The sequence below is a fragment of the Anomalospiza imberbis genome, chromosome 17 (genome assembly GCF_031753505.1).
Source record: "Anomalospiza imberbis isolate Cuckoo-Finch-1a 21T00152 chromosome 17, ASM3175350v1, whole genome shotgun sequence".
In the NCBI taxonomy this organism is placed as follows: domain Eukaryota; kingdom Metazoa; phylum Chordata; class Aves; order Passeriformes; family Viduidae; genus Anomalospiza; species Anomalospiza imberbis.
The window spans coordinates 7,346,986-7,374,779 of NC_089697.1; the positions used below are offsets into that span (position 1 = coordinate 7,346,986).

General features: G+C 59.1%; 3 protein-coding genes across 10 annotated transcripts; 1 reads left to right on the top strand and 2 right to left on the bottom strand.

Moving 5' to 3' along the window:
* Positions 1–253: 253 nt before the first annotated feature.
* BCL2L1 (BCL2 like 1) lies at positions 254–18,745 on the top strand. 7 transcript variants are annotated; one of them, XM_068207740.1, is made up of 3 exons: positions 254–484; positions 1,462–2,127; positions 17,008–18,745. In XM_068207740.1, the coding sequence occupies exons 2-3, from the start codon at positions 1,573–1,575 to the stop codon at positions 17,143–17,145; spliced, it is 693 nt and encodes a 230-aa protein (XP_068063841.1). In that variant the 5' UTR covers positions 254–484; positions 1,462–1,572; the 3' UTR covers positions 17,146–18,745. The 7 variants fall into 7 exon arrangements, with proteins under 7 accessions (XP_068063841.1, XP_068063846.1, XP_068063843.1 ...); XM_068207745.1 differs by having other exon boundaries at positions 308–484; positions 1,467–2,127; XM_068207742.1 differs by lacking the exon at positions 254–484 and adding an exon at positions 509–636.
* On the bottom strand, positions 18,023–26,844 carry LOC137484136 (bactericidal permeability-increasing protein-like). Its single transcript, XM_068207730.1, has 15 exons — positions 23,493–26,844; positions 23,169–23,283; positions 22,937–23,065; positions 22,699–22,854; positions 22,520–22,583; positions 22,346–22,406; positions 22,078–22,169; positions 21,759–21,992; positions 21,604–21,663; positions 20,991–21,158; positions 20,719–20,786; positions 20,383–20,425; positions 20,144–20,207; positions 19,987–20,063; positions 18,023–19,908 (listed from the first exon to the last, which is right to left on the bottom strand). Exons 1-15 carry the CDS (start codon positions 23,650–23,652, stop codon positions 19,867–19,869), a joined length of 1,533 nt encoding a protein of 510 aa, XP_068063831.1. The 5' UTR covers positions 23,653–26,844; the 3' UTR covers positions 18,023–19,866.
* Positions 26,818–27,748, bottom strand: ID1 (inhibitor of DNA binding 1). 2 transcript variants are annotated; one of them, XM_068207747.1, is made up of 3 exons: positions 27,378–27,748; positions 27,093–27,174; positions 26,946–27,060 (listed from the first exon to the last, which is right to left on the bottom strand). In XM_068207747.1, exons 1-2 carry the CDS (start codon positions 27,696–27,698, stop codon positions 27,133–27,135), a joined length of 363 nt encoding a protein of 120 aa, XP_068063848.1. In that variant the 5' UTR covers positions 27,699–27,748; the 3' UTR covers positions 26,946–27,060; positions 27,093–27,132. The 2 variants fall into 2 exon arrangements, with proteins under 2 accessions (XP_068063847.1, XP_068063848.1); XM_068207746.1 differs by having other exon boundaries at positions 26,818–27,174.
* Positions 27,749–27,794: the final 46 nt, after the last annotated feature.

The following is a 27,794-nucleotide window of genomic DNA, read 5'->3' on the forward strand; positions in this document are numbered from 1 at the left end:
CGGCACTACCCGCATAAACCTCCCCTCACTACCCAGCCACGGGCTCCCCGAGCACTGTGGAGACAGAAGACAGCCCACGTTAGTCCCGGACGGCTGTGAGGGCTTTGAGGCCGTGTCAGCGGCAGGGCCGGGCCCGCAGGGCGCGGTGAGAGCGGAGGCCCGAGCTGACAGCGCCGCGGCCGGCAGGGGGCGCCAGAGCTCCGCCCTCCGCCCGGCACCTTCGCGCGTGCGCACCGTGCCCCGCGCACTCCAACCGACGCTCCTCGCCCAGCCTCGAGGCGCCGTGCGCATGCGCACTGCCCCTTTGCTGCCCCCTCCCACCCTACCGCACCCCCCCGGCCGCTCGGCGGGCGATGTGGAAAGAGTCCGGGGACTGCTGAGCGGGCCGAGCCCCGGCGGGGCTCCCGGCGACCTCCGGCGTCGCTGCCAGCCGGGCCCGCCCAGCAGAGCCGGGAAGGACGCGGACCCTCAGTCGGGCGCCGAGGTGAGGGGCGGGGCAGGGTAAACCTTGAGTGACGCACGGCTCAGCCAAAGGGAGAGGCCGCAGCCGGGCCCCGCCCCTCCTGGCCGCTGATTGGCTGGCGTGTCGGCCGCGCGGGCGCCGTGCCGGCCCTCGTGCGCGGCCCCGCCCCCCAGGTACGGCGACCGGTGGGGCCGTCCGGGACCTGGGGGGGGCGATCCGGTGACTGGGGGGGGCGGTTCGGGGCTCTGGGGGAAGCGTTCCGGTGGTGGGGGGGGGGGGGGCAGTCTGGTGGCCGGGAGGACCGGGTACCTCCTGCGGCGCTCCCGCCTGCCGCTGCCCGGCGTGTCACCGTCCCGGCCCTAGCGGCAACGCGCCGCTAACCGTGACTGGAATCGCTCCCGTAAGGACGCAAGGCCGTGCGGCGGCTCCCGCGGTGACGAGCGCTCGCCGGTTTTTCAGCGGTTTATCCTCTCCGCCTGCTAGGAGAGAGGGGCTTCGGGGCGGCGGCGGCTGCGGTTACCGTCAAACCGGGCCGCCCCGGCGCTGCCGTGACCCTTGGGTAGCGCTGCCCGCCCGCTGTCGTGGCTGCGGCCGTTGGGTAACGCCGGCGGAGGGGGGCGGGGGCGCCGGGCCCTTTAACGGGCGGGGCGAGGCGGGGGCGGTGCTGTCGCGTTCCGGGCCGACCCGAAGCTCCAGCAGAACAAGAACCGCCTCCGCCCCGGCCCGCAGCCGGCCTGCCAGGCGCAGCCCGCTCCCGGTGAGATCTGGGGTCTGCTCGGAACGAGCCTGGGGGGGTCCCCGGGGCTCGGGGCTGCTTTCCTGGGAAGGGGGTGTTGTGGTCGGTTTTCTGTGCAGCTTCAATCTGGTGGCCCTGAGCCTCGGCGTAGAGCTGCGGGGTGATCTCAGTGTAACGATAAGCTATCGGTGGTAATGGCGCGGGTGCATCTAAGAGCTGTGGCATTAACCGTTTCGGTGCCTCTCTCCTCATCTGTGCTAAGGTCAGATGCTTCCATCGGTCGCGAGGAAGAGGAGTGGAGTCGGGACCTGCTAAGTGCTGATCTGCTTGTGCTCTGGACCATGGACTCATTGAGGGCGTCCCAAGTGTGAAAATGTACAGCAGTAACCGGGAGTTAGTGATTGACTTTGTTTCCTACAAGCTCTCACAGAAAGGATACAGCTGGAGTCAGCTGGAGGAGGAGGATGAGAACAGGACTGACTTTGCAGGGGAGGAGGACGAGATGGACGGGGTCCTCAACGGGAGCCCCTCCTGGCACGCGGCCACCAGCCACATAGTGAATGGAGCCACCGTGCACCAGAGCAGCCTCGAAGTCCATGACATCCGTCGAGCAGCCGATGTGAGGCAGGCGCTGAGAGAGGCGGGGGATGAGTTTGAGCTGAGGTACCGGCGGGCGTTCAGCGACCTCACTTCCCAGCTCCACATCACTCCCAGCACAGCGTATCAGAGCTTTGAGCAGGTAGTGAACGAACTGTTCCGCGATGGAGTGAACTGGGGCCGCATCGTGGCTTTCTTCTCCTTCGGAGGAGCCTTGTGCGTGGAGAGCGTTGTTAAGGAGATGCGGGTATTGGTGAAACGCATCGTGTCTTGGATGACCACGTACTTGACCGACCACTTAGATCCCTGGATCCAGGAGAATGGCGGATGGGTAAGAACACCTCTCTGTGCTGGGGTTGGCTGCCCAAGCCTTCCCTCGCTCCAGGCTGGCAGCAGGGCCGGTCAAACCGGAGCGCAGCTCCCTGCAATGTTTGTGCTAGAGCTTGTCCTACCTCTTGCAGGGAGAATAAAGGGGTGTGTGGTCTTGTCTTCTGTGCTCTAAACACTGTCCCAAGAGGGACAACCCACCGTGTTGACACAGTTTGTGCTCAGATACATCTTTCTCCATCCCTGCTTTTTCTCCTTCTCCTTGGATGTAAATGTAAAAGGCCTGTTTTTCCAAGAGCCTTTGGAAATCTAATGTCATCCAAGCTTGTTCTTCAAGCAGAGCCCTGGCTCTGAGGCATGTTCTCGGTGTCATTAACAGCAGGGAGTGGAGCTTCCTCCTCTCCAAGCCAGTGTTGTGGTGGGCTGGCTGGTGGTTTGCCGAGGTAACAGCTACTTCTTCATTCTGGAAACAGCACTTGCCTTGCTCACGGTGAAGTGAATCCCACAGCAGATCCCGATGGGTGGGTGGGCTTCTGGGACTGTCTGAGCTGGTGTGGTGGGAGCCAGAGCTGAGGTGGAGGCAACCTCTGTGCTGGGGAGCTGCTAAGCCCGCAGCTGCTTTTCCCTTGGCAGGGAGCAGTGCTCCCAGCTGCCCCAGCAGCAAACCCTGGGAGCTCTCAGTGGTGAGGTATTAACATGAATAAGCATTTCTTCAGGAAGCATTCTTGAAATGCCGGGTCCGGCTGAGCCGTGCAGCCTGGGACTGCCGGCGGGAGGTATATGACCTACAGATGTCTGAGTTTTCATTTGGCTTCTGCATCTTAGTGATTCCCTGCTGGTGTAACCTTTACCGGTTCCCACTGGAAAGAGTTCATGCTGTCAGGCACTGGCATCTAAACAGTAGGGTATTGCCTCCTTGCTGGGAGCCGAGGCCTCTCGGCCCCCTTCAGCTCACGGTCCATTGGCAGAACCAAGCATTTTGGGAAGGGGACAGGAGCCTTTGAGCCTCACAGAGAAGAGGCTCTCCCCAGCTCCCCGTGCCTGGCCAGCAATGCTGGGGACCCCAGAGATGAAGGGGAGAGCTGGTGCACCCAGGGAGAGGGAGCTAGTTCAGGAAGGGTGAAAGAATTCCAGGAATGTGACTGCCCTGGGGCACTGCCTGGGTGGGGCTGCTCAAGCAAGGAGAGGAGCTTGGTTTCGATTAGTAGCCCGGGATCTGCTGGCCATTTCATCTGGCTGTATGTGGCCCATTAGCTCTCTCATCCTGCAGATAACCCTGGCCAAATACAGAGTTCAGTCCCCCTCCCTCTGCTTTTGGCTTTTAGAGCCTCAGATTAGTTTTGGAATTAAGTGATCAAACTGAGGTTTCCAAGCTAGTGTGGCTGTTGCTGTTAGTGACTGGATTGGGCTGTATCCTGGAGACCTAGGCGATAATGCAATCTGATTTTTTGTAAATGAACTCTCTGGGGGATTTAGATTAAATCACTGGTGGAAAATCACTGGTCCCTGCTTGTGGGGAATCAAACACCTCCTCCCTCTTTTCCCCACCCCCAACCATCACGATTCAGACTCTTCAATTTTTTTGTGTCTGTCTCTAAATTAATTGTTTGGAACAAATATTTGTTCAACAGATTGCGGAAGGGTCAGGACTCCTATCTGACCCGCCTACCAGCTCTCTTTGAAAACCGCCGTTTCCCACTCAGGGGACCGCCTTGCTCTCTTGTTCTAACCTTGAACTGGGCTTTTAACTTCCCTGCCCAGGCTGTGCCGCTGCCTGGGCTATGCTGCGAGCTGAATGGAAGCCAGGCAGGGTGGTGAAGGCCAGAGTGTGGGGAATCCACACCACCAGCCACCAAAAAAACGGCACTGGGCAGTGTTGTTGCTGCCAGCCTGTTGCAAACCCTGAGTGCTCATTTGACATCTTGGCCGAAGCTTTCTTCCACTCTCAGCTTTCATCATGTGAATGGAAGCCATGCCACTCCACACCAAGGGACAGAGGCCATAAGAGCTCCTGAGTGCCTCACGTGTGGGGTGTGCATGGGGATGCTTTGCTTTCCTTCACTCTCGCGATTCCAGCTGCAGGGAGAAAGCTGCTGGCCTTCTGCCAGCTCTCCCTGCAAGAGGAGTGCCACCCTGCCCTGGCTGTGATGGAGCCATCCCTCTACTGCTGCCCTGTTTGCACAGGGAGTCTGTTTGATGCATTGGAGCTGTTAGAGCCTGTCCCATTCAAACAAAGCACTCCCGAGAGGTGCAGCAGGCAGGTCCTGGTGAGAGAGATGCAAGTTCTGGCAGGTCTGCTTGGCAGGGCCCAGGTGGTTTGTGTTTTGGAGCACTGCAGCACTTCTCTTCCTGGAAAGCCCCTCTAAAAGAGGGAAGGAGCATGGCTCCATAACAAGTGCTGCGCAGCCCAGTTGTGTAGGAAGCTCTGTTTCATTCCCCACCGGTGGAACAAAGGCAGCATAGGAGGGCTTTGGGGTGCAGGTGCCTTTGGAAGCCTGCTGTGTGCTGGGCTGTAGCAGTTCTCTTGAGAAATCAAGTTTGGAGGCAAGGGGAAATAGTAATTCTTGCTCCATAACGTTAACATAGAAGTGTTTTGTCACATTTACTGGCTCTGCCTTGGTTTGCCCTCTGCTCTGCAATCTGGCACTGGGAAAACTAACAAACAAGAGCAACCCAAGGGGAACATTTAATAACCAGCCAGAAGAGAGCTGCTGCCTTGGCAAGCTGTCACATCCAAAAAGGAGGCTTTCCTAGGCCAGTTACTTTGACCAGGACCAGGTCCCACTAGCTGTGAAGTTGAAATGGTGGTGCCAGCAGGGTTTGGGAGTTGTGGAGGGAGAAATCTGGTGAATGGGAAGGAAGGAGGGGGAAGCACAGGATGAACAGGAGAGAGTCTGGCAGGCAGAGATGTACTGACCGTGCTTAATCTGTTTGAGAAAGTAAGCAGTAGTTCCTGCCTGGCTGTGACCCTCCAGTGCATGACAGCTTTTCCTTCAAGGCTAAATCCACATTCAGAGTGGGATTTAAAGAGTGTTTTCTGGATGAGCTTGGAGTTACTTAGATCTGTAGATATAGAGACAAGAGGTTTGTGGGGCATATGGTGCGGACCCACATGAAGGGGCTGTGTCAGGCTAGAACTGAAAGCAAATAGCATATTTAGCACCAGTCTGTGATATGTGAATCCCAGCAAACTGTACTAGGCTGATGGAGAATGAACTACTTCCTGCGGTGGCTCAATGCTTCCTGGGTTCTCAGTTGACCCTGGCCACACAGGACTTGGTGTGCTGGGACATGTGTCACCCTGCAGTGGACTAGAAGCTTGTGATTCTCTTTGGGGAAAACCCTTTGAAGATGTCAATATAGCAAACTCATTTTTATCTTTTAAATTTTTTTTCTGAATGATAGGAAATGACTCAGCCTGTGTCATATGACAGCGCACAGCTGGGATTTCGTCCTGTGCTCTGGCTCCAGGCTCCTCAGTGGTTTCAGGTTGAGAGTTAGACTTTGATTCTCAGCTTTTTGAAAATGCTTTTTGACCTTGTGTACCAGGTATCCTGCACAAGCTGTCCCTGCCAACTACCACATTTCCTGGGAGTGTGGTTTGCCAGAGATCTGCCATTCTGAGTGTTACAGGTTGCGTTTCGGGGATGCCCCAGCACTTCTAATCCTGTTTGAGATCACAGCCATCCGTTCCACGTGGTGGTCAATGTACAGCAGAACTGATTCAGTGGAAGTGACTGAGCATAGCCAAGGCCATGCTTTGTGGACTTGAAGATGAATCCTATGGCTTCATCTCAGGCTGAGAGAATTGGGGTTGCTCAGCCTGGAGAAGAGAGAGCTCCCTGCCAGTGCCTAAAGAGACTCCAGCAGAGGAGCAGTTAGATTGGATATTAGGAAGGTTCTCTGCCCTGTGAGGTTTATGAGGCACTGGCACAGGTTACCCAGAGAAGCTGTGGCTGCCCCATCCCTGGAAGTGTTCATGGTCAGGTTGGATTGGGCTTTGAGCAACCAGGTCTGTGGTGCTCAGCTGTACTGCTGCTTTGCACTTTGTCCTCTGTAATTCTTTTACAGTCTTGATCCCTTGCAGCTGCTAGCCCCATTGTCATCACCTGCATGGGGTAAACAAAGTACTGTCCTCCTGCCAGTGGAGTTCTCCATGTCCTTTCACGGTCCTGGGTATTCCTCCCTGGCTGTGGGAGCTGCCGGCAGTGTCCTGGCTCAGGCTGTCCTGCCTGGAGCAGCCAGCCCAGGTAGCTGTATCCTCACTGACAGCTGGAGATCTGGGCTCAGCATGCAGATCCCTGGCAGCTCCTCACCCAGCCTTCGACCTGGGAGGCTTTTCTGCAGTGCTCTCCAGGAAATGCCATTGGAATGACTTCCACTGCAGCTTCCTGCCCAGCCCACAGCAGCATTCCTGACCAAGAGCAATGCAGAGGCTGATTTCAGAGCTTTGCTCTTTACCCCTTTTACTCGTTCTCCTTCTTTGGGGCCCTGCCTGTTTTCCTTGCTGCCTCTTGGTGTGTGGTGCAGTTTGATTACGTTCCTTAGATCTGTGATTACAGCAGGCGCCTGGAAAGCCAAACTCCTGCCTGTGGCTGGCTGTGGCTCAGAGCAGCCCACTTAACCCCGGGGTCTTTGAGCGAAAGGGATAGCATTTCCTTCACTCCCAGGGGAGCCACTGGCAACTCTGATTCGTAAAGCACTCCGAGGCTCTTTAATCCGAAGAGCTGAGTGTCATTTAAAAAAAGACCTGTGAAATAATTAACAAACTGTTTCTTGCTGCTCTGTGTTCACAGCTGCTCTCAGTAATGTCATTCCGCCTGCTCATCCTGCTCCCCTCTGGCTCTGGAGCCGGGTCCCTGGAGCGCTGCCCAGGCTCTCTCTCTGCTTCAGTAGCAGTGGGGTGTCCCAGCACAGCAGAAAGGGTGGGTGGGAGCTCTCTTTTCCCCAGTGGAAGCTGCAGCTTTCTCCGTGTGTCTGGGCTGCTGTGCCTGATTTCCGTGGAGCTCCGGTATGGTTTGTGCACATGGTTTCCCCCCGGGAGCAGCAACAAGCCTGCGGCACACACTGAGTGCAGCTGAATGGTGGTGTGGTGCTCTGAGACCTTTGCTGAAGCTGAGAAGGTTTGGTTTCCTTTGGTTTATACCAAGTAGCTGATGGCTGTAGGCACAGTCCCATCTTGACATTACAAGGAGTATTTCTCTAGCAGCTCTTTCCCTACTAGCTGTAAAGACAGAGTATTCCCAGGAGGAGCTGGGGGAAGGGAAGGGATGGATATCAGTTGTAGAAGTGTTGCAGACCTGCTGAACCAAGAGGCAAGGGATTAATGGTGGCTTCTGCTGTGGGGGCAGAAGGGGGCTGGGGGCAGCTGCTCTGTCCCTTCTGGGGACCCCAGAGCAGCCGGGATGTTGACTACCTGCTGATTCAGAGCGAAGGTATTCACTGTGGGTGGCTCTGCTTTGCAGTGGCAGGAGAGCAGCCACTGTCCTCCACCCTCTGCTCTCCTGCTCCACCCTCCCGCAAGGGAGGGATGTTGCCCTTAAACACTATTGTTCTGAGCCACTAAAGATTAACGCATAGAGTGGAGGCATGAAAGCGAAGCAGAGTCCCTCAGTGCCAGGGCATTCCTTGCTTTATTGCCCTGACCTTGGACAGGGAAATTTGCTCCTCCCTGCTCCTCACCTGGAAGGATGTGTGGAGGGGTTCTTGGTGAAACATCTCTCTGAAGTCCTGCTCCTAATCATCCTTGAGATGCCAAGAGCTCAAGTTAGGGAACATGCATTCCAGAGGCGTGGGAGAGTTCTCCCACAGTGCACCCGTGGAGGGGGGCAGTGGGGCGGGCACGGGCTGGCACCCATGGTGGTCAGGTGGGGAGAAGGGTTGCTCTCTGCCACAGCAGAACAGCCCAGCGGAACGAGGGTGCTGAGGGCTGCTGGGAGGCAGAGCCGTTAGCAGATGGCTCCAGCTGGGCTTACCGGAGAGCAGGTGTGGGTTTCGGGAGCAGCCTTTTAAGAGAGATGTCAGTTTTGAACCCGGGAGGCTCAAGGGGCTGAGCCGTGGCTGCCACAACTCGCATGCTGGGGAGCTGTGACCTAGATGTGCTGTAGAAATGCTCGGTTTATTTTTTATTTTTAGGTATTTTGCTTATTTTATCCTCATGTTTAATTTAGTTAGCAAAAAAAGAATCGGAGGGCTGAACAGTGCTGGGAAGGACTGCCTGCAGGCGGGAACGCCCGCTGCAGCTCCGTGCAGGCAGCATCTCTCCAGCCGCCCGTGTCTTCTCTCGGACACGTGCTCACGTGTACCAGCCCAGTGCTGTCTCTCAGGATCTCTTTAATGGGAAACCCAGTGCACTCAGCGCTGCTGCCTGCCTCCGGGGTAGCGAGGGAGGAGCGGGATTCAGAGCGTTAACCAGAGAGGCTCCCGTGGCCACAGGGACTGTTTGAATGTTGCGCTGTAACTGGTCTGCCTTCCCTCTGCTGCTGAGAGCAGGAAGCTGGGGGAGCTTGGTGTTTCAGGGGGCTTTGGGCTGGTTACTTTTTCGACTGCTGCTTGCCTCTGTACTGGTACAGCAGGCCCGGGGAAGGGTAATGGGCTGTATCTGCAAAGAGGGAAGTTTCAGGGGGTTGTGCGATTCCCTTGGGGAGAGCTGTTTGAATTTATTGCATTATCCTCCTTCCTGCTCAAGCTTGTGTTTCAGCTGTGTCTGCAGACGTAGCTGCTGATTTAAGTAGATCCAATTAGTAGCTAGCTCCTGGCATCAGTATCCTGCTTGGGGAGATGAGCCCTGGAGATGAGGAGCCTCCAGTGGGAGCAGGGCTGGACTTAGCCTTTCAGCCCCCATTCCTGATCTAGGATGGACCCAGAGTTCCCCTGCTCATAGCCCTGCACCTGAGCTCAGAGAGAAACCGAGGCAGGTGTCCTGCTCTGTGCTCTGCCTGGCCAAGAACAAAGAGCAGGCAGGTTCTCCCTGCCTGTACCGCTGCCAGACAGGTGCTCTTAAGAGTGAAATCAAATACTCCAAAATGTGACATGCTGGCAGCAGGCAGGGCTTGGAGCAGGAGCTGGGGCTGTTCACGCCGGGACTGTGCGAGGGACCTATGGGAAGAGCCGTGCACTGACCTGGTTCCTGGGGTAGGATTCGAAAGGGAGCTGCTGGAACTGGCTGCTTCCTGAGGGAGCACGGAAGGGTTTTCTTCTCTGCTCGAGGATGAAGGGCTCTTTGTGAAGCTCAGAGAAGAGGTCTAGGCTGGCATGGAGCTGGTTTGGTTTGAATGCAGCTAGTACCATGATGAGGTGGGGCAGGACAGCTGTCTGCATTGCTTCTCTGAACAGTACCAGTCCCATTTGCCCAGCTCTCTGGTTTGTGCCACCATTGAAGCTGTGGAAGACTGGGGACACTGCCAGTGTTGTGCAGGGAGCACGTCTGGTGGCAGTACGTGGCATTACTCTCTGTGTGTGCCTTGTGGTGAGCTGGCTCAGGGTTTGGGCTGGGATGTGGGTGCTGTGTGTGTGTGTGTGGCCCTGGGTAGTGCCTGGGTGACATATGACTTATATATGGAGAAAATGAGGTGTTGCTACCTGTAAATCAGCCATCATGGAGTGTTGCAAGTGCCTTCATCCTATACTTGTATGGCTCACCAGTGTATTAAACTTGCTGGAGAGCTAATGTCTTTTAATAGAGCAACTGACCTCATTTAGAAGCTTCCAGTGCACCAGCCAGTGATTATTTCATGCAGCAACATGCATGGAGGAGCCCAGGGCAGAGCACAAAGTCTCCTTCTCATGCTGCACTGCTCTCTCTCAACGTTTGCTGCATCAGCTGCCTACTGTGCTTCCTGCCCTCAAGTCAGCAAGGATTTTGCTAAAAGGGACTTTGTGGCTTGAATAATTTGAGATTTCATGGAACTAACAGGAAGTGAAAACAGAATGAGCACATCTTCCTCCTCTTCCTGCACCTCCACCCTTTCCCCTTTTTCATTCAAGTGGCATGTAAGAATTACAGCAGCCTCGTGAGGTGCCGGGGCTGAAGTGGGAAGTGGTGCAGCTTGGCTGTCGCTCCTCCAGGATGCTGGTGGAACGAGTGGCTGAGGCAGGAGAGCCAGGCAGCTCTTCCACAGGATCCGTCTCCTCTGGGCACCATCCCTGCACCCAGCCTGGCTCCCTTGAGCCCTGGTAACACCAATGTTCCCTGTGGGGTGGGTTTGGTGAGGCTCACTGTGCGGGTGAGGACCAGAAAGAGCTGTCAGCATCGCCCACTCATCCCCTGGCAGGAGGGAACGTGGCTCAGCAGCCGGGCACACGTGAGCATGGCACGTCTCCCCGGCACAGGTTTCCCCACGGTTACACAAGGGCACGATTGCACAGGAGCTCTGACGTCCAGGAAGAGCAATGACAAGGTGAAAATTGAGCTCTGTTCCCTGGGTGCCAGTGGCCCTGCTGAGGTGCTGTTCGGCACAGCAAGCTGGCCACGGGCCTCTGCTCCCCGGCCCCGCGGGCGGCAGATAACCGGGACATGAAAGCAGGAGCCTTCCCTGCCCCCCGAGCGCGCCCCTCGCACAAAGGCTGCTCTGCTGCGGGGCTCAGACACCATCTGTCCGGTGGGGAGAAGCATCAGAGAGACCGTCTTTCCTCCGACTATTCCACTTAATGCCCTTTGGAAAACAATCCCATTCCCAGCAGGTGCTAATCTCTTGAGTGGATCCGGCTCAGCCAATGTGTTCTTCACTGTGCCTTTGTACCAGAGCCGTGTCTCCTCCCATCCTCGCCAGCCCTGCCGAGCGGCCCGGTGCCGGCTAGGGCCTGGTGCTGGCCAGGGCTGTGGCACCTTCGGGAACCCTCAGCCTGGTTAGCTCTGGGAGGAACACTGATGAAAGATGGATGCAAGTGGATTAGTCATTCACATCGTCTCCGGCTTTAATACACATGAATGTTTCAGCAGATTTCTGGAACGGAGAGCGCAATTCCCGGCTCTCCATCTCGTGCTGTGCACAGCAGTCTCCCGGGGCAGGGACGAGGGTTACAGCTGTCACCGTAGCCTCTTTCATGTATTTGGAAAACACTGAAATTGTGCTGAATGGTGTGGGGTTATTGCAGGTTCCCTGGAGCCGGTGATGAAACCAGTTTGACAGAAGGCTGCCGCGGCAAGGATTAGGGCTGGAATGTGCTAGTGAGGGTTTGTTTCTGGTTAGAAAAGAGCTGGCTCTGGCCTGGGCTAGGCTGGAGCCCCGCAGGTCTGTTGGGCTTTGGCCCAAGGGACAGCCTCCCTGCCAGACCCCCAAGCTGCAGTCCCACAGCAAAGCCCGAGTGAGAAGAGAAAGAAGAGGGGATGTTCTTATTTAATTGATTCTTTTGAATTTATGGCTGCCTCCTTCCCAGTCACAGGTTTCAATGAATGCCCTGGGATTTGGGGAGGGCCAGCACCCCAGGGTCCACAACACCCCAGCACCAGCTCCAAGGGCAGGAAAGGCAGGAGAGGCTGGTGGGTGGGTGGCATTCCCTGCCATTGTCATGGAGATCAGCAGCTGCTTCCCTGGAGGTCACCATTTGCATAACAGTTAGAGCTGCGTCTCTGGAGTATTTGCACCTGCAGCTGCTGTCCCCAGAGCCCCTTCCTCTCTCTGTGTCCCAGAGCCCCTTCCCCACCCCATTCTGAGCCTGCCTGGGGTTGCTGGTGGGGACCAGTGGGGTGAACCTGCAGATCTTCTGTGCCCATGGAAGGGGGATTGGAATTAGATGATCCTTAAGGTCCCCTCTAACCATTCTAGGATCTGTGTTTCTCTGGGGAAGGTCAGACCTGCCTTGGATGGCAGGTTCCCTTGCCATGCTCCTGAGTCAGGTGCTCCCCTTGACCTCCACTGCCCAGCACTGCAGGCAGCCCTGTGACCTCTGCAGTCCCACTCGGTCCCTGCTGCCCTCCTTTCAGGGCTGGGAGTGGTGAGGGCCACATGTGGATACAGCATCAGGGGAAGGACAGAGGGAGAACCTCTAGGATGTCTCTTCCATTCATATCACAAAGGGACCCACAGAGCCATGTTTACAGGATCCCCGTGGTAGCCTTTGGGAATACTTATGTTTTCTTTTATACTTAAAGCTCTCAGCTGCCTTTTCTCCCCTGTGCTTCACCTCCAGGTTCACATATGCCAGCCCCATGTGGTGAGCTGGCAGCCCAAAGGGGCTCTGGGAGCAGGTTGCTGCCGATGCAGGGCTTTGTTGTGGTCTGTGCTGAGCTGCTGCCTTTCTTTTTCCCTCCTTGTCTTGCTGCTCAGCATAAAACTGTTCCCAGCATCTCATTAACAAATGTCTGGTCATCCAGATGACTCTGCTCCCGGCCGGCGGTTGCTGTTAGACCTCTGAGCAGGAACACAGCTGTACTTACGGGGAAGGTAAAACAGAAACAGCCTTGTTTTCAAGGGAAACATTGCCTCGTGATGAGAATGCCTGGGTTGGGAGTCAGATGCTGTGGCTCATGCTGCTGGCTCGCACACAGCTCTGGGAAAGGCATTTAACCTCCCCATAGCTCTGTTGATCCATCTGGGAACAATGCTGACTTATCCCACAGGAGGTTCTGGGGAACCAGATTATTTTTGCTAAAACACATCGGGATCCTTGGGTTGGAAAGGCTGTTGTGCATGCTGAGGTGGGTGCTGGGGGTATCTGTCTCACTGGGCTGGCTGGGTATCGGAGCAGTGGGGAAGCTCCAAAGCTCCTGCTGGAGTCCAAGTCTCCATGTCAAAGTTTGATCAAGTTCACCTGGATACTCCCAGTAGTGCCTGGCTCTTCTCTGCTGGTTTTCAGAGCTCTGTCCTGGTATCTCAGTGACCTCCATGCCCCTCACCCCCTTGTGGAGGGTAAGCTTTGAGCCCCAAACTGCCACAGCCCTCCTCTCTCTGCTCTCCTGCCTCACCAGAGGCCAGATGGGAGTTTATTGCCCACATCTGCTTCCTTCACCTGCCCTCATGGCTCAGTGTCACCGAATCCTCTTTCCCCAAGTGCTGGGGCTTATCTTGAAAGAGGAACCTGCTCTGCTCACCCTGAATGGGATCCAGCAACTGTTCTCCCTTCCGCATGGGCAGCACTGGTGAATGAAACCAACCAAACAAATGAGAGCCTCAAATTTTAGGTGTTCCCCTTCCCAGGCTAGGATGTGAGTAGTGTCTCAGCCAGAAGTCGTGTTTCTTTAGTCTTCTCTCCCACCTGAGGCAGAGCATTTCAGGTCAGACCCGCTCCTCTTGCCTTTTTGCCACAGGGCTGTGTGTGGGCACTGGGCAGTGTTTAAATGCAGCAGTGGGTTGTCGTTTAGGGCTCTGTGAGTGTCCAGAGAACCTTTGGCACTGCAGAACCTCTGCCCCAGCTCTGGGGGGTGGTGGAGCCTGACCCTCCAGGTTCTCTGCCTCCTGCAAGCAGCATGTGCAGCAGGGGGAAGCACGCCCTGCCCCAACTCCTCCAGCAGGTGATGTTTTAGGCTCCAACAAGAAAATGTGGATTCCTTCGCCAGCTCTGGAGAGGAGAGGCAAAGGCAGGGGATTGCCTCTTGCATAGGAAAAAGATCTCTGCTTCCTCATTGCCTGCTCTGGAGCATCCTCCTCTCGGACGTGTCAGTCACCCGGGGTGGGGAAGGGGATGTGACGAGCGTTCTGATGGAACAGCCTGTCCTCTGGGTGGAAGAGGCCCATGGATTGAGACACTGACGTGCTGTTGCTACCACAGTCCTTGTGATCAACTCAGGAATTCCAAATATTTCCTCTCAGATAAAGGTGACTGGAGGAGGCCAGAAATATCTGGACATGTCTGGGCAAGCCTGAGATCCAAACACCAGGCCAGAGAGGTCAGGATCAGTCCTGGGAGTGCTGGGCTTCAGGTGTGGAACGGCCGAGGCCCGGGATGGTGTGGGAACAGAGCAAGCTGCCTTTCCCTAACCTTCAACCCGGCCCCAGCATGGGCAGGGAGGACATTCCTGCCTGTTTTCCCACTCCCTCTGGTCTGGGATCTGGTTCCCAGGGGACACATCTGGGTTGTGCAGAGGCTGAGCTATCACAGCTCCTAGGGTGGTTTCCCCGGGGAAGGGCAAGGCACTCTCCTCAGGTCCCCTACAGCCCCCAGCTGCAGCTCCAGCAGCTGCTGCTCCCTTCCCAAGGGAAGGAGAGGGGCTCATGTCCCCTCCCTGCCTGGGCTCTGGCTGTGCTCCTCTCCGCCTGTAGCACCCGATAGCTCTGCGTTCACTGTGCGCCATTTATCTCTCCTTCAGCAAACATTTCCTTTTCTTGGAAGCAAGGGCTTCTTGGAACTGCCTTTCCCCAAGCTCGGCAGCACATGCCATGGAAAAAGCAGCATGGAGAACCGGCTGCCAGCCCTGCTTGGCTCCCTGCCCTGCTGGGGGGGCCTCTCCTGGTGCCTGCCCCACGGAGAGGCTGGGTGGATGTGTGGCCCTGTCCAACACTGCAGCTTTCCATAGTGAGGATGTCCCTGCTGTGGGTCAGGAGGAGCCTGTGGAGATGTGTGGGACTCTTGAGTGGGACAGGTCCTACTGAATCCCTGAGGAAAGCAGATCTTCTGGGGAATACATCACAAGGATGCTGCTGTCTTCCTCCAACTGAGCATTCTGCAGCCTCAGATGCTGTGACCAAGTGGCTGGGATGTGTGTCCAAGGGAAGGACCATCGCTGGAGCGAGGGCCCTGGCACTGAGAGATCAAAACATATGCTGAGTTGGAAGAGACCTGCAAGGATCATCAAGTCCAACTCCTGGCCATGCACAGGACAGCCCAGCAATCCCACCATGTGCCTGAGAGTGTGGTCCAAACCCTCCTTGAACTCTGGTTCAGGCTTAGTGCCATGACCACTGCCCTGGGGAGCCAGTTCCAATGCCCAACCAGCCTCCTGGTGAAGAACCTTTTTCTAACATCCAACCTAAATCTCCCCGGACAAATGTTGTAGGGGTGGTGTTTTTTGGATAGGTGCCTTCTGCCCCAGTTCCCTGTGCCCTCCATCCCTGCCAGCCTGCTCTCAGTTTGCTGCCACTGCCATGCCCTGTCACAGCTCCGTACTCATCACCACCTATCAGCAGAGGGATTTCCTGTGCCAGAATTTAAAATATCTCCTTCTTGGGTTTGGGCTTTGCTCCTGTCCCTCTCCTGCAGCACATCACTCACTGTTTCCTGGGTGAGTGGACTGGCAGCAGCCCTCACCTTTCTCCCTGGACAGCATCTGCCTGTGAGCTCCATCCTTCCCATTCCTGCAGGGCCAGGACACAGCACAAGACCTCCACAAATCCCGTGCCAGCTGGCAGGCACGGTGGGAAGTGAGCTGCATTCTGCTACTCTGTGTAGGTGGTGGGAGTCATGGGGATGAGTGTCATATCCCTGAAGAGGACTCTTAAGTGAGGTGGCAGCAGTGACATGCTCCAGGGTGAGTTAGCAAAGTCCCTGTGTCCCAACACTCTGCCTTTGCGTCTGTGAGTACCTCCTCATGGTCATGGGGTGTGGAAGGCAGCTGGGGGAGGTGTCTGGTGGGAGATGGAGAAGAGCTTTGGTGGCAGAGGCGGGTGCTGAGGTGCAAAGCTTATCAAGGACTGGGTCCCCTGTGGTGGGGAGCCCTGTGGCCATGGAGAGGGACACAGCCCAGCTCCCTGGGAGTAAGTGTGCATGTCTGCTGCACACCCTGCTTTGAAAAACCGTGTCTGAGCTCAGTCATAGGTATGTGGCAAGGTGAGGAGATACCCCACAAGCTGTGACCATCCTGGGGCTGTTTGACGCAAGCTGGGAGACTTGGCACCATGTTCCATGGAAGAGAGGCACCTGGATGCCAGCCATGACCTGGGCACCAAACCCCCGCAGTCCTGCGGCCACAGGCTGTGGGCAGGTGTGGGAGGCAGAGTGCTGGCAGAGCAGGCAGGCAGGAATGCTCCCCCCGCCTGCGCAGAGGCCGTGCTGAGGTGTGACAGCGTCAGCCGGGCTTATCTCTGCTTTCCCAGAGCAGCCGGGTTACTGGAACTGCATTCACTTATCAGGAAACAGGGGATCTTGCTGGGAAGATGGGCTCAAGGTGCGACAGCATCCAGCCCCTGCTGACGCTGAGCTGCTGGCGATCCCTGAGTCTGGAGCTCGCAGCTTCCTCTCCATCCAGCCCTGAGCCTCCTGCTCAGCCCTGATAAACCTGAGAGATCCTGGGCCACGTGTTTCCCTGCTGCCTGCCCAGGGACCCCTCCTGCCCTGCCGTGTGCGGCTCAGGGACCCCAACAACTCTCCTTACCATGAGCTGAGGTCTTCCCAGCTCCTGCTGCTGCTGGAGGCAGCCGGCTCGGACGAGCCAGGCCGGAGTGACTGCATTCCTGGCCAAGCCTCGTGCTTGGCCTGCTCTCCTGAAGCCGTGGGAAGGCAGTAGCTTGGCGACCCAATGTCTGCCTTCGCCGCAGGGATTCGTGAAATCCAGCTCGTGTTGTGGAGTAACCTGTGAGGGCCAGGATGTGGGAGTGGGAGGTGGGAGGTGGGAGGCTCCACTGTGGACACAAAATCACTTGAGGGATGCACGGTGTGGGCTTTCGCAGCCATGGGCACCAGCCCTGATGCTGCTTCCACAGGCCTCAGCCAGGGAATGGAGCCCAGCGGGTTCCCACTGCAATGATTTCTATCACACTTGGATGCTAATTTTAGAGAGCCAAGAGCACGTGATGCATCCCCTGCCCTGCCCGCGTGGTGTTCTCCTCACAAATCCTTTCTGGCATCCTCTCTCTCATGACCGTGCTTCTCCCCTTGCCCTGTGCGCATGATTCAGAGCGAGGAAGCACAAGGCATCTGTCATCTGCCCGGTCCCCACCACCGCTTTCCTGCCAGCCCTTCCCTCTGCTCCACTCACACCCCTGTGCTCACCACTCTCCTCTTTCCACAGGAGCGCTTTGTGGACCTCTATGGGAACGATGCTGCTGCCGAGATGAGAAAAGGCCAGGAGACCTTCAACAAATGGCTCCTGACTGGGGCGACGGTGGCCGGTGTGCTTCTGCTGGGATCCCTGCTGAGCCGCAAGTGAGCTGCCGCCGAGCCCCCCGTAGCGAGGACGGCTGCGCCTTCACCACCACATCCACTACACTCCCGAGCACCGTCACCGGCACAGGGGGCAGCCCCTCCATCCCGGCCGAGCACCCTGCTCCACGGAGTTTTCTCCCTGGTGCCACCAGCTCCTTTTATTGTAGCCCGTCTTATTTACTGTTCCGTTGTGTTTTAAAGGCGCTGAGGCCAATGCAGCACTTCAGCCACCAGCTCCCAGCGCTGGGGAGATCCAGGCAGCTGGGGGTGGGGGGGTGGGCCACAGGCTAGAAGGTGTCCCAGCCCTGCAGGGTTCTCCAAATAATTTGGAAGAGAATAAACAGACTTATTTTTGCATGTGTGAGTGCGTGCGTGTGTGTAGATGTGTCACTAATATAAAGTTCCCCAGCCAGAGCAAGGGTCAGGCTCCGTGCCCCCGTCTCTGGCACGCTCAGGCACCAGGAAGAGGCCGGCTGCCCAGCGGAATGGAGCTTCCCTGCAGCATCCCTATCCTGTTCTTGCTTCTCCAGTCAGAGCTTATCCCTGTGGCAGGGGGAGCAAGAGGAGGAGGCGGAGGCCTGAGGTGAGGTGCTCTGCCCTTGGTCAGAATTTGCTTCTCCTCACATACTCAGTTGCTGGGAGCTGCGGCCTGTCCCAGATGAGGATGGTGTGCCAGGCCCAGGGCTGTGCATGGTTTGAAGGGTTCTTTGTCCTCTTCCTTCTCCTCACTCCAAATGTAGATGGCTGTGGGACAGTGCTCATCCCTTCCCAGCCTGTTCTGGGCTGGTGAAGGCGGCAGAAGAGGGGGAGAGTGCTTGTTCCTGGCACAAAGGGCTTTGCAGAGAGCTGGGGCTGTGGTCCAGAGCTGGGGATTGGAAGGGTCAGGGGAAGCACCTTCACAGAGGTGGCAATGCCCAGGGAGCAGCTGATTCATGAGACAAGCAGGGAAGCAAGCCCAGGGGAGATGGAAGTGAGGGCTGGCACTGGCTGAGAGCCATCTCCACCTCTGGGGAGCCTCTTTGGGGACAATAGGAGCTGTTGGCCTTTCCACTGCTGTTCCCCACGTTCCCAGTCCCATAGTGCAGGCAGATCCCTGTGCCCATGCGTGGCTGTGATGGCTGCATGCAGTAACTGAGGTGTCTGGCTTCCCTCCCCCTCATTCCCACGCTGCTCCTGCTGCTGGAGCAGGGAACCTCCGGGCTTTGAGCTGAAATTAGCTTCCAGAATAAACGCCCTCATCCTTCGGAGCCCACTGCGGGCAGACACAGCTGTCCACAGCTTGTCCGTGTACATACTGCCCGCGCTCTGCTGTACATATACGAGTAGTTTTTAATTCATTTGTGAATACTATTAATGCTATTTTTGTTATCTTGTCTGTCCGTATTTATGTGTGGGACCGTGCTCCCTGCAGAGGCCAAGCTGGGATGGAGGTGAGGGGAGAACCGGAGGTTCCAGGAGGGCTCACTTGGCCACTGAGCACGGACTCGCGCTCCTCATGTCGGACCCGCTCAGGTCCCGCATGGGGAGCACGAGGATTAGCATTAGCCCATTGAACGCTTCGGTTTGCAGGTGGAGGTGAATCCACAAATAAATTTGTCATTCGAGCTGCTGGTGGTGCTGTGGTCTTTGCAATCGTTGGGAATTCGGGAGTCTTTGGGCCCAAAGGAGTTGGCTTCAATGGGATGGAGGGATGGAGGAATGGATGGATGGATGGATGGATGGATGGATGGATGGATGGATGGATGGATGGATGGGAATGAGGTCCTCTCCCTGCCTAGGGAAGGGTTGGGGTGATCCAAGGACAGTTTGCTGTGGTCCAGAGGGATGGTGTGGCACTAAGGGGTGATGGGGACAGGAGAGCTCAGGGCAGGCTCTTAGCTGGGCTGGGGGTGCTGGTTCTGGGGACATGGGCTCAGCACACATTGTCATGTCGGGAGGAGGAGGGCAGGGGACTCACAACCTCACTGGAGCCCACAAACCCCCGCATTCCCGGGGCTACCCTTCAAAGGAGCACCTTCCCTTTGTGCGAGGCTCATTCCAGCACGGTTTGGACCGCACAAACGCTCGGCCTTTTTTGGGATGTCACAAACATGGGGAACGCCGAGCCACCCCACATCTCTATGACGGCAGGACGCTCCCGGCTCAGCCTTCCCCAGCCCGGCCTCCCCTGTCCTTTCCGGGGCAGCCCCGGAGCGGGGGGGCAGCGGCCGGGCTTGGCGGCTCCGTGGGCCGGCGGGACGCGGTGGGAGCCCGCGGACACGAGCACCATCCCGTGGGCAGCGGGAGGAGCTGCCGCGGAGCTGCGGCCGCAGCGGCTGCGGGGAGCGGCAGCACAGGGACCCCCATGACCAACAGAGCCGCGAGGACTGGAGGGAACCCCGGTCCCCGAGGGCCACTAGCCCCGTCCCCAGCCGGCCGGAGCCCCCCACAGGGGACGGACCCCAGCACGGCACAGCCAGAGCCCCTCGCAGCACAGGACACAGCGATGCCCCGTCGGGGAGTTGGGAATGGGACCCTGCCCGGGAGACGGGGTGAGGGGGCTCCCCGAGACACCCCACAGCACACAGGGCTGAGCTACGCTCCCGCTTTAATCCCTGCCGAGGATGGGGGTCCGTGGGTCCCGCGGCTGGGCGCTTTGCCACCAGCCAAGGGGGCATGACGGAAACAGGACGGTGATGGCGACAGGACTGGCGGGGGCTGGCGGGTTCCCACGAGGCAGGTGGTCTCATGGCTCGTACTGCAGGTCCGTGGCGATGAGCACGAAGCCCTGTAGGGAGTCAGGGTGAGAGAGGGGGTATGGGGGACGTGGGGAACCCTAGGGTAAAGGGACAGTGGTGGCACCCACCTGCTGCAATGAGAGCCGGGGTCTGAGCAGGCTGAGGCCATGTGGGAGTGGCAGGGGGATGCCAGCCTGGAGCCACTCTGTGGGGAGACAAAGTCTTAGCAGGGCATGGCCCTGGTGCAGCTGCGGGAGGATGGGGACAGGATGGGATAGCACTTACTGTTTGCCCGGGGAACCCCAAAAAGCCACAGCCCAAACTTCAGCAGGGTCTCCAGACGCTTCACCTGTGGGACAGGCAGGCCCTGAGCCCAGCACAGCACAGGTAGAGGGGTCCATGCTGCAGGCAGGGCTCAGTCCCCTGCCAGACTTGCCATGCATGGGGTCCACAGCACCCCAGATTTCCTCCAAGGTGATGTGGAATCCAAGGCTCCCTTTGGCTTCCCTGGTGCAGCCACTCACCTCCACTGGGCCCACGTTTGATGCCACTTGTGTTACATGGAGCCTGTAGGACAAGATCAGGGTCAGACCCAGACACAGGGATGGGGACTGTCCCATCCCAGGGTAGGGACAGGCTGAGCTCCATGGGGGGACCAGGACCCCAGCAGAACGAGTCCAGCTGAGGACCTACTGCCAGGGCAGTGGCACAGATATGAACTGGGGGCGGGATGGGGTCTGAGCAGGCCATACACAGGCAATATGGGAGTCAGGGAGGCAAATGGACAGAGGTGGGGAATGGGGGAGCTCTCCAGTTATGTCCTGGGGGAGCTCAGACCCAGCTCAGGGTCAGGCACTAACCCTGTCAGTCTCACAGTGCCCCCAAGTCTGTTCCTGGTGATCGTCGGCTTCCCCGTCACGTTGGCATCCTGCAGCAGGAAGAGACATTGGAGAGACCAGGGCAGAGCCTGCAGCCCAGCATCCCCCAGCATCCCCCAGCATCCCCCAGCATGGCCCCTGTATGCCCCAGTACCACCCAGCATGGCCCCAGCCAGGAGCACAGGCACAGCAGCCCCAGCCGAGTCCTTTGGGGTCCCCTGGCTCCCTGAGCCGCGGCAGCAGTAGCCACTCACGATGTTCAGCAGAAAGGCAGGGACACGGGTGGCGTTGGGCAGCACCACGAAGGCCTCGGCAGAGCTGAAGAGGGTCCCGTGCAAGGCATCAGGATGGCAGGAGAGCAGGGGCTGCTGGCGGGCCCAGAGGTGCAGCTCCATGGGCTGGTCTGGATAGCGTTCCTGCAGCTGGGAGGGACAGGGCAGGGGTGGCACAGAGCCATGCTGGCCATGCCCCCACCAGGTCCCCACCATTGCCCAGGTCCCATGTGCCCATCACTACCCTGCCCACATCCTGTGTTCCATTCTGTCTGCATCCCATACTGCCTGCAACACCTACCATTTCCACTGCACCCCATTCCCTGTCCTGTCCCTCGTGCATCCCATTTGACCTCTGTTTCATCCCATGTCCCATCCCACCTGCAACCTTTCCCTCCTGCATCTCATCCCTCCTATGCCCCATCCCTGTCCCATCCCTCCTACATCATTTCATATGTCCCACCCTCCGGCATCTCATTACATCATCTGTTCCTCCTGCAATCCCATCTTGTGTCCCATGTCCCATCCCACCTGCATCCTGTCCTACTTCATGTCCTACCCGTGTCCCCTTCTCCCTGTGTCCCATCCCACTCACCTGAGGGGAGAAGACCTCCATGCTCTTGGTCCTCAGCTGGAGCGGGAACCGCCGAGGGAGCTGGAAGGTAGGGAGGGATCAGGGTGCTGGGGCTGAGCAGGGGTGGGCATGGGGACACCCCAGTGGGGACAGCTCTGCTCTCCAGCCACCCCTACCATGTCACTGGAGATGTTCCTGCGCAGGGCCCCGGCCGTGAAGTACGTGAAGGCGGCTGAGTTGGCAACCAACTCGGTGACAGCCAACAGCAGCATGGGCTCGTGTGCCACGGGCGGTGTCGTGGGCGGGGGCGTGGGCAAAGCCACAGGCAGTGCCATGCGTAATGCCACAGGCAGCACTACAGGCAGTGCTGAGCGTCTCTGCTGGTACCTGCCCACCCTGAAGATCTCTCCCTGCACAGACACACAGACGGATGTGAGGATCAGCCAGGCTCCCCTGTTCCCAAATCTGATCCAGGGATTCCCAGGATGGCATTACCTTGAGGGCAATGTCCCCATACTCCTCTGTGAAGGTTGGCGGTCCCAGCAGGGAGTGGTCAATGGCAGCAATGGTGTCCAGCTGGGTGGACACTGCAGGGATATGGGGGTGATCAGGAGGAGTCAGATCAGCAGCCCCCTCCGACAGCCTGGCTCTGTCAGGATCCAGCCCCACAGTGGGGTACTGCAGACCCTGCTGGGCACCAGTCCTGTCCACAGCCCCCCTGGACCACCCTGCCTGTCCCCAGTCCTGGGGTCCCCTCACCCACCTTTCATGTGCTTCAGGGCAGTGTCCAGCCTATCAATGCCCCTGTGGAGCACGAGGCAGAGCTGGAAGCAGAGCAGGGTGTCAGCGAGCCCAGGAATGAGGGTCTCCAAGACTCTCACTGGGCTGGGGGGGACAGGAACACCGACACCCCAGGGCACAGGGGCTGAGCACCCACCTGCTTGTTCAGCTGCTGCCGCAGGGTTCTCTGGAGCAGAGGTGCCAGCAGGTTGTAGAGCCAGCTGTAGGGCAGAGTGGGGTGCTCAGATCACCTCATGACACCCACCCAGCCCATCACCCTGGCTGGGACACCAGTAGTCCTTGCATGCCAGGACAGAGCAGGGGGCTTGGCATCACCTGTATCCACGGTGAAACTCCATGTGCAGGTCGGTGCCGTGGGTGTCACAGCCGGCGCTCCAAACCGTGGGGTGGCCACTGCCATCCTCACTCACCCCCAACACCGCTGCCACGGCCAGGTCCTGCATGCGGAGCTCCACAGAGCCGCTGTCCTGGCTGGGCACAGAGCGGGTGAGCACAGGGACAGCGGCGACATTGAGCCACCCTGAGTCCTGCCCCTGTCCCCATGAGGACTCACACGGCGCCCAGCTGGGCTGCCCAGTCGGCGCTGAGCTGGATTCGGGCGCGCTGCACCGTCAGCCTCACCCCCACGTCCTCGGCAAAGTCCAATGTGGATTCATTCATCTGCAGTTCTTGGATGTGAATCCTGCACAACAGAGGCAAGTTGTGCTTGTGGCTGCGGCGCAGACAGGGACAGGGACAGGGACAGGGACGGGGACAGGGACAGGGACCCCACAGGTGGCTCTTACCGTGGCACAGCATAGGTGAGAGTTCCCAGGAGCGGGGTGTTGTAGGAGCCCGTCAGGTTCAGCTCATGTTCCTTCTGCAGCATCGACTGGAGCAGCTCCAGCCCAAAGTGCCGGCCTGGGGCAAAGAGGGAATTTGGGGTGACACCAAGGAAGGGGCTGGGGTACCTGGGGTGTCAGCCAGGACCAGGATGGTCCTTCCATTCCCCATTCCTGGCAGACTTGGCATCATTCCTGGGAGTTCCCCTCTTTCCCCATCCTTAGCAGTCTGGGCATCATCCCCCACTGGTCCCCCCCATCCCTCCCTACTCAGGAGCACAGACTCACCGAACTCCAGTGTCCTCTGGGTCAGCCAGGCCTTGATGCCTGGGTTGGTACCGGGGCTGGTGATGGTGGCAGAGACACAGGTGGGCAGCAGGAGCAAGAGGCAGAGCCATACAGTACCTCGAGACTTGTCCTGGGACCTGGAGGCTGGAGCAGAGGACATGTCTGGGGGACACGCAGCAGGTGTAGAGACCCCCTCCCAGTGCACCAGCACAGCCAGGACTTATATCGGGGACAGGGAGCCACGGGTTACATCAGCACACATGGGGACACCACAGTGCTCTGGCCACCGAAAGCCCGGCCTTGCCCAACACATGACTCAAAGGGGAAGCCCCCGTTGTTCCGCACTCGCGTCCATTGTGGGAGCAGGGGAATGCAGGGTCCCACACCAACCCTGCCAGTCCTCACCCTGGGGGTACACACGAGCCAGGACGCCAGCTGGGGCTCCCCACAGGGGCACAGGACTGGCATGTGGGGACACACAGGAACCTGGCTGGGCCAAGGCCACAGAGAGCTCCCATGCCTGGGAGCACGGAGGAGTGGGGGACAAGGACACGAGCTGGTCCTGGGGCGGGGGGCCTGCACCAGGGCAAACAGGGCTCAACTCATTTGCACCAGGGGGCAGCAGCTGTTCCCACTTTGGGAAGGGCTTTGGGAACCCTGTGTAGGGTTACCTACATTTCAGTGGGGATCAGGGTGTCCAGGGTGGGGAAGCAGCCCCCAAGGAAGTGCTGGAAAAGTTGGGACAGTCAGAGCGAGAGCATAACTGTGCAATCCCCTCCAAAAAACCCCAGCTGTGGGGAAAGAGCCACCCGCACTGCCAAACCCACCAGCAGTGGGACCGTCCCCTAGCCAGGGTGAGCCCCTCCAGTGCTGTGGGCTATGGATGACAGGGGTCCAGCTGCCCTCCTGGATCCAACGTGGCAGACCCAGAGGTACCTCTAGGAGGGCGAGGGCCTCCTCTCAGCACCACAGGGGCACATAGAGCCCATGGGCAGTCTCACCAGAAGGACCACAGCCCACATAATGCACCTTATGGAGGTCTTCAAAGCAGCTGCCCACTGGCCACGGATGCCCAGTGCCACCAGCCATGACTGCAGTGGTGGCCAGTGCATCCAGCAGTGACCCAGAGGCCAGCACTGACCCTGACCCCCAGCCCAATGCCTACCACAGCCCCTCTATCCCAGGGTGCCCCGGCCCTGCACCAGCACTCACCGTGCCAGGTGGGTGCAGTGCCCCACACCGCGGGGGCCGCAGGTCCTGCCATGGGTCCCAGCTCCTCCGTGTCCCGGGGACTGTACGTGGCAGTGAACAGCAGGGACCAGCTCTGACGCCAGTGTCCATCCCGGGTCCTGGTCAGACCACAACGTCACCCATTTCCCCCGTCCCTAATCCCTTCCGGCATGAATCAGGTCCCATGAAAACATCGAGGGACCGGTTGGGGCGCAGGTGCCCGCGGGCTGGGCGCTCCCTCGGGTTCTCCGGTGCATCCTGGTGCTGCCGCATCCGGCACATGGACACGTGCAGGCGGCTTAGCCCTGCCAGCCCCGCTGCAAGCCTGGGCTGGCTCCGTCAGCCCCTTCCCCAGCTCTCCTGTGCCAGGTACCCGGTGGTGGCCGCCCCGCGTCCCCTGAGGAGGGGATGGCAGCCAGGGCTGCATGGCGAGGGCTCGGTCGTGGGGTACACAGGGCTTAGACAGGGGTCAGGCAGAGACGTGGGGACACACAAGGACACACACGGAGCCCCTCTCCCCACCGTTCCAGCGGGAGCTTCCACTTCAGGCGGCAATGAACAGGTAAGGACGGCACTCGGGAGCACGGCACGGGAAGAGCCCCAGAGCCTCCCGCGCTGCCCCCGGCCCGAGCAGAGCCCCCATTCCCGGTTCTCCCTGTCCCGGGACCTTCTGGGCTACTCCAGGAGAGCCGCCCGGACCGTGCAGTGCGAGCGGGCACCGGGAGAGGGACCCACCGCCCCGACCGCGCCGCGCCGCAGGACTGGGAGGAAGGCGGGCGGTGGAGGAGACACCAGAGGGGACGATGAAGGGGAGCATCCAAGGATGGACAAGTTCATCCACAGACACCCAGAGCCCCTGCCGCCGCTACGTGTCCCCTGCTGCTGTCACAGCCAGGACAGGGGTGGACAGGCGAGGCAGTGTCCTGGTAGCCCAAGTCACCTGTCCCCTGCACCGGCCCGGCCAGGGGATCTGCTGGGCTGGGAAAGCACGAGTGGGCACGTGGACACACACGGACACGCTCGCAGCCGTGACCGTGCCTGTAAACACGCAAACACACACAGAGGGTGTGCAGAGCCTCACACAAGCACACGCCTGTGCCTGGGGCTGCTCAACACCTTCCAGGCCCAAATCCCTTGGCTGAGAGACCCTGGGGAGGGGGGGGCGTCTAAAGGGTCCCACCAGAGCAACCAGTGCCCTCCAGGCACCCCACTCTGCCAGGCCCGTAGGGAGGTCTGAACAGATCTGGAACAGGAGGCTGTGAGATCTCCTTCGGGTGTTTGTGAGTCACAGGGAAGCTCAGGTAAGGGCAGCTGCCCGGGGCACCCCCAGCCCTCGGGGTTGCACAATCCCTGATGCAATTTCCTTGTCCCAAGCGGTTGTCTGTCCCCACAGGCAGAGGTTGCACCAGGACGAGCAGGAACCACAGGGGCGGGGACACAGAGAGAAGCACCCCAGGATTTGTATCTGCTCTCCCCTGTAAAGGGATCAAGCCCTACACGATCACCCCTGTAATCCCCCAGTCCTGACACAGCAACAATTGTGGAAGCCTTGGAAAGGTTGCTGGGTGCAGGTGGCCCAGCTGGGAAGGGAAGTGAAGAGAATTCCAGGCTGTGAACACACCAGTGCCCAGGGAGATGGGGAAGCCACACTCCCATCTGGGCACAGAACCCCACAGCTGGCTCACAGCACTGTCCCCTCTGTCATCATCCCGTATCAAGGTGCCTGATCAGGGGAAGATGCATCCCAGTGCTGCTGCATTAGCCCACCACAGAAGACAGGGTGCGAACAAGCTTTCCTCCTGTCTGACCCTCAGCACGCCACGTCTGAGCCCAGGGAGTGAAAACCCACGGGAACTACTGGGAGAGGCTCTGTGGAGGTAATGCTGGGACACAGGGAATTGGGACCAGCCCGTGAGGAACCCCTTCCCCAGCACCACCACAAGGTCCCAGTCCCTCTATCCCCCAACATACCCACCCAGTCCACGGTGGTCAGAGCAAGTTGCCCCCCCCCGTTAAGTGGGGCACAAATCCCCGGGGCTAAACACGCCTAAAATGCAGGGGAGGGGGTGTGAGGGGCAGGAAGAAAACGCACGTGTGGTCATCAGGGCTTGTTTAATAACAAAACTCCAGCTATTGTAGAACAATATTCTCCAGCATCATTGTAATATACAATACGGGGAATGCTCTCAGCAATCTGAGAAGGAAGGATCCGGCCCACAGCACCCCCTGCCCAGGCTGTGGGGGGACCCCCAGGGCAGCCCCGCCAGGGAGCCAGGGATGCGGGTGAGCCGCGGTGCTCGGGGATGGGGTCCCGGGGACGATATCCGTGGTGGGACCGGGATCCCGGGGATGATGTCCATGGTGGGACCTGGATCCCGGGGATGATGTCCGTGGAGGGTCCAGAGTGGTCTCAGCGGCAGAGGATCCGATCGGCAGCGGGAATGCACGGAGCCTGCGGGAAAGGGACACGAAGCGGCCAGTCAATACTCGCCAGGAGGGCGCCGGAGAGGACGGGGAGGGAAAGGGGGCAGGAGAAAGGGACCCCCCCGGGAAGGAGAGGACGCGGCGCCGATCGGGGGAAGGAGATTCCGAGGACCGCCGGTGCTGCCCGTCAGGAGCGCGGGGCTGAGCCGGTGCCGTGGGGTCCGCACTCACCTCGGGGGAGTCCCCAGCAGCGGCGGGGCGGGGGGGGCCGCACTGCAGCTCCAGCTGCAGGTCCCAGATGTAGTCGATAACGTGCTGCAGCAGCTCCACCTTGGAGACTCGCCGGTGCCGCGGCAGCGTCGGCACCAGTGCCCGTAGCCGCGAGTAGCAGCCCTTCATATCGTACAGCAGCGCGGCGGCCGCCTGCTCCGCCACCACCGGGGACACCCCCAGGCCCGGCCCGCAGCGAGCGGCCTCCCCGGGCCGCACCGCCTTCAGCGGGCCGCCGGCGCCCGCGGGCAACGGCGAAGAAGCAACAGCGGCGACCTTCATGGCGAGAGGCTGCGAGCTCGGCGGGCAGAACGGGGACGCGGCGGGCGGACAACGAGCCCGCGCCCCGCCGCGCCTCTTATAGAGCGCCGCCGACGG

What these genes read in the sequence shown, in the direction of transcription:
- ID1 (XM_068207746.1), bottom strand. Translation starts at nt 27,698, where the DNA reads ATGAAGGTCGCCGCTGTTGCTTCTTCGCCGTTGCCCGCGGGCGCCGGC. An exon ending in CTGCTGGGGACTCCCCCGAG is followed by an intron (nt 27,175 to 27,377) that starts GTGAGTGCGGAC and finishes CCTTTCCCGCAG; the next exon opens with GCTCCGTGCATTCCCGCTGC.
- LOC137484136 (XM_068207730.1), bottom strand. Translation starts at nt 23,652, where the DNA reads ATGTCCTCTGCTCCAGCCTCCAGGTCCCAGGACAAGTCTCGAGGTACT. An exon ending in CCAGAGGACACTGGAGTTCG is followed by an intron (nt 23,284 to 23,492) that starts GTGAGTCTGTGC and finishes TCTTTGCCCCAG; the next exon opens with GCCGGCACTTTGGGCTGGAG. An exon ending in CTGCCTTTCTGCTGAACATC is followed by an intron (nt 20,787 to 20,990) that starts GTGAGTGGCTAC and finishes TTCCTGCTGCAG; the next exon opens with GATGCCAACGTGACGGGGAA.
- BCL2L1 (XM_068207740.1), top strand. Translation starts at nt 1,573, where the DNA reads ATGTACAGCAGTAACCGGGAGTTAGTGATTGACTTTGTTTCCTACAAG. An exon ending in TCCAGGAGAATGGCGGATGG is followed by an intron (nt 2,128 to 17,007) that starts GTAAGAACACCT and finishes CTCTTTCCACAG; the next exon opens with GAGCGCTTTGTGGACCTCTA.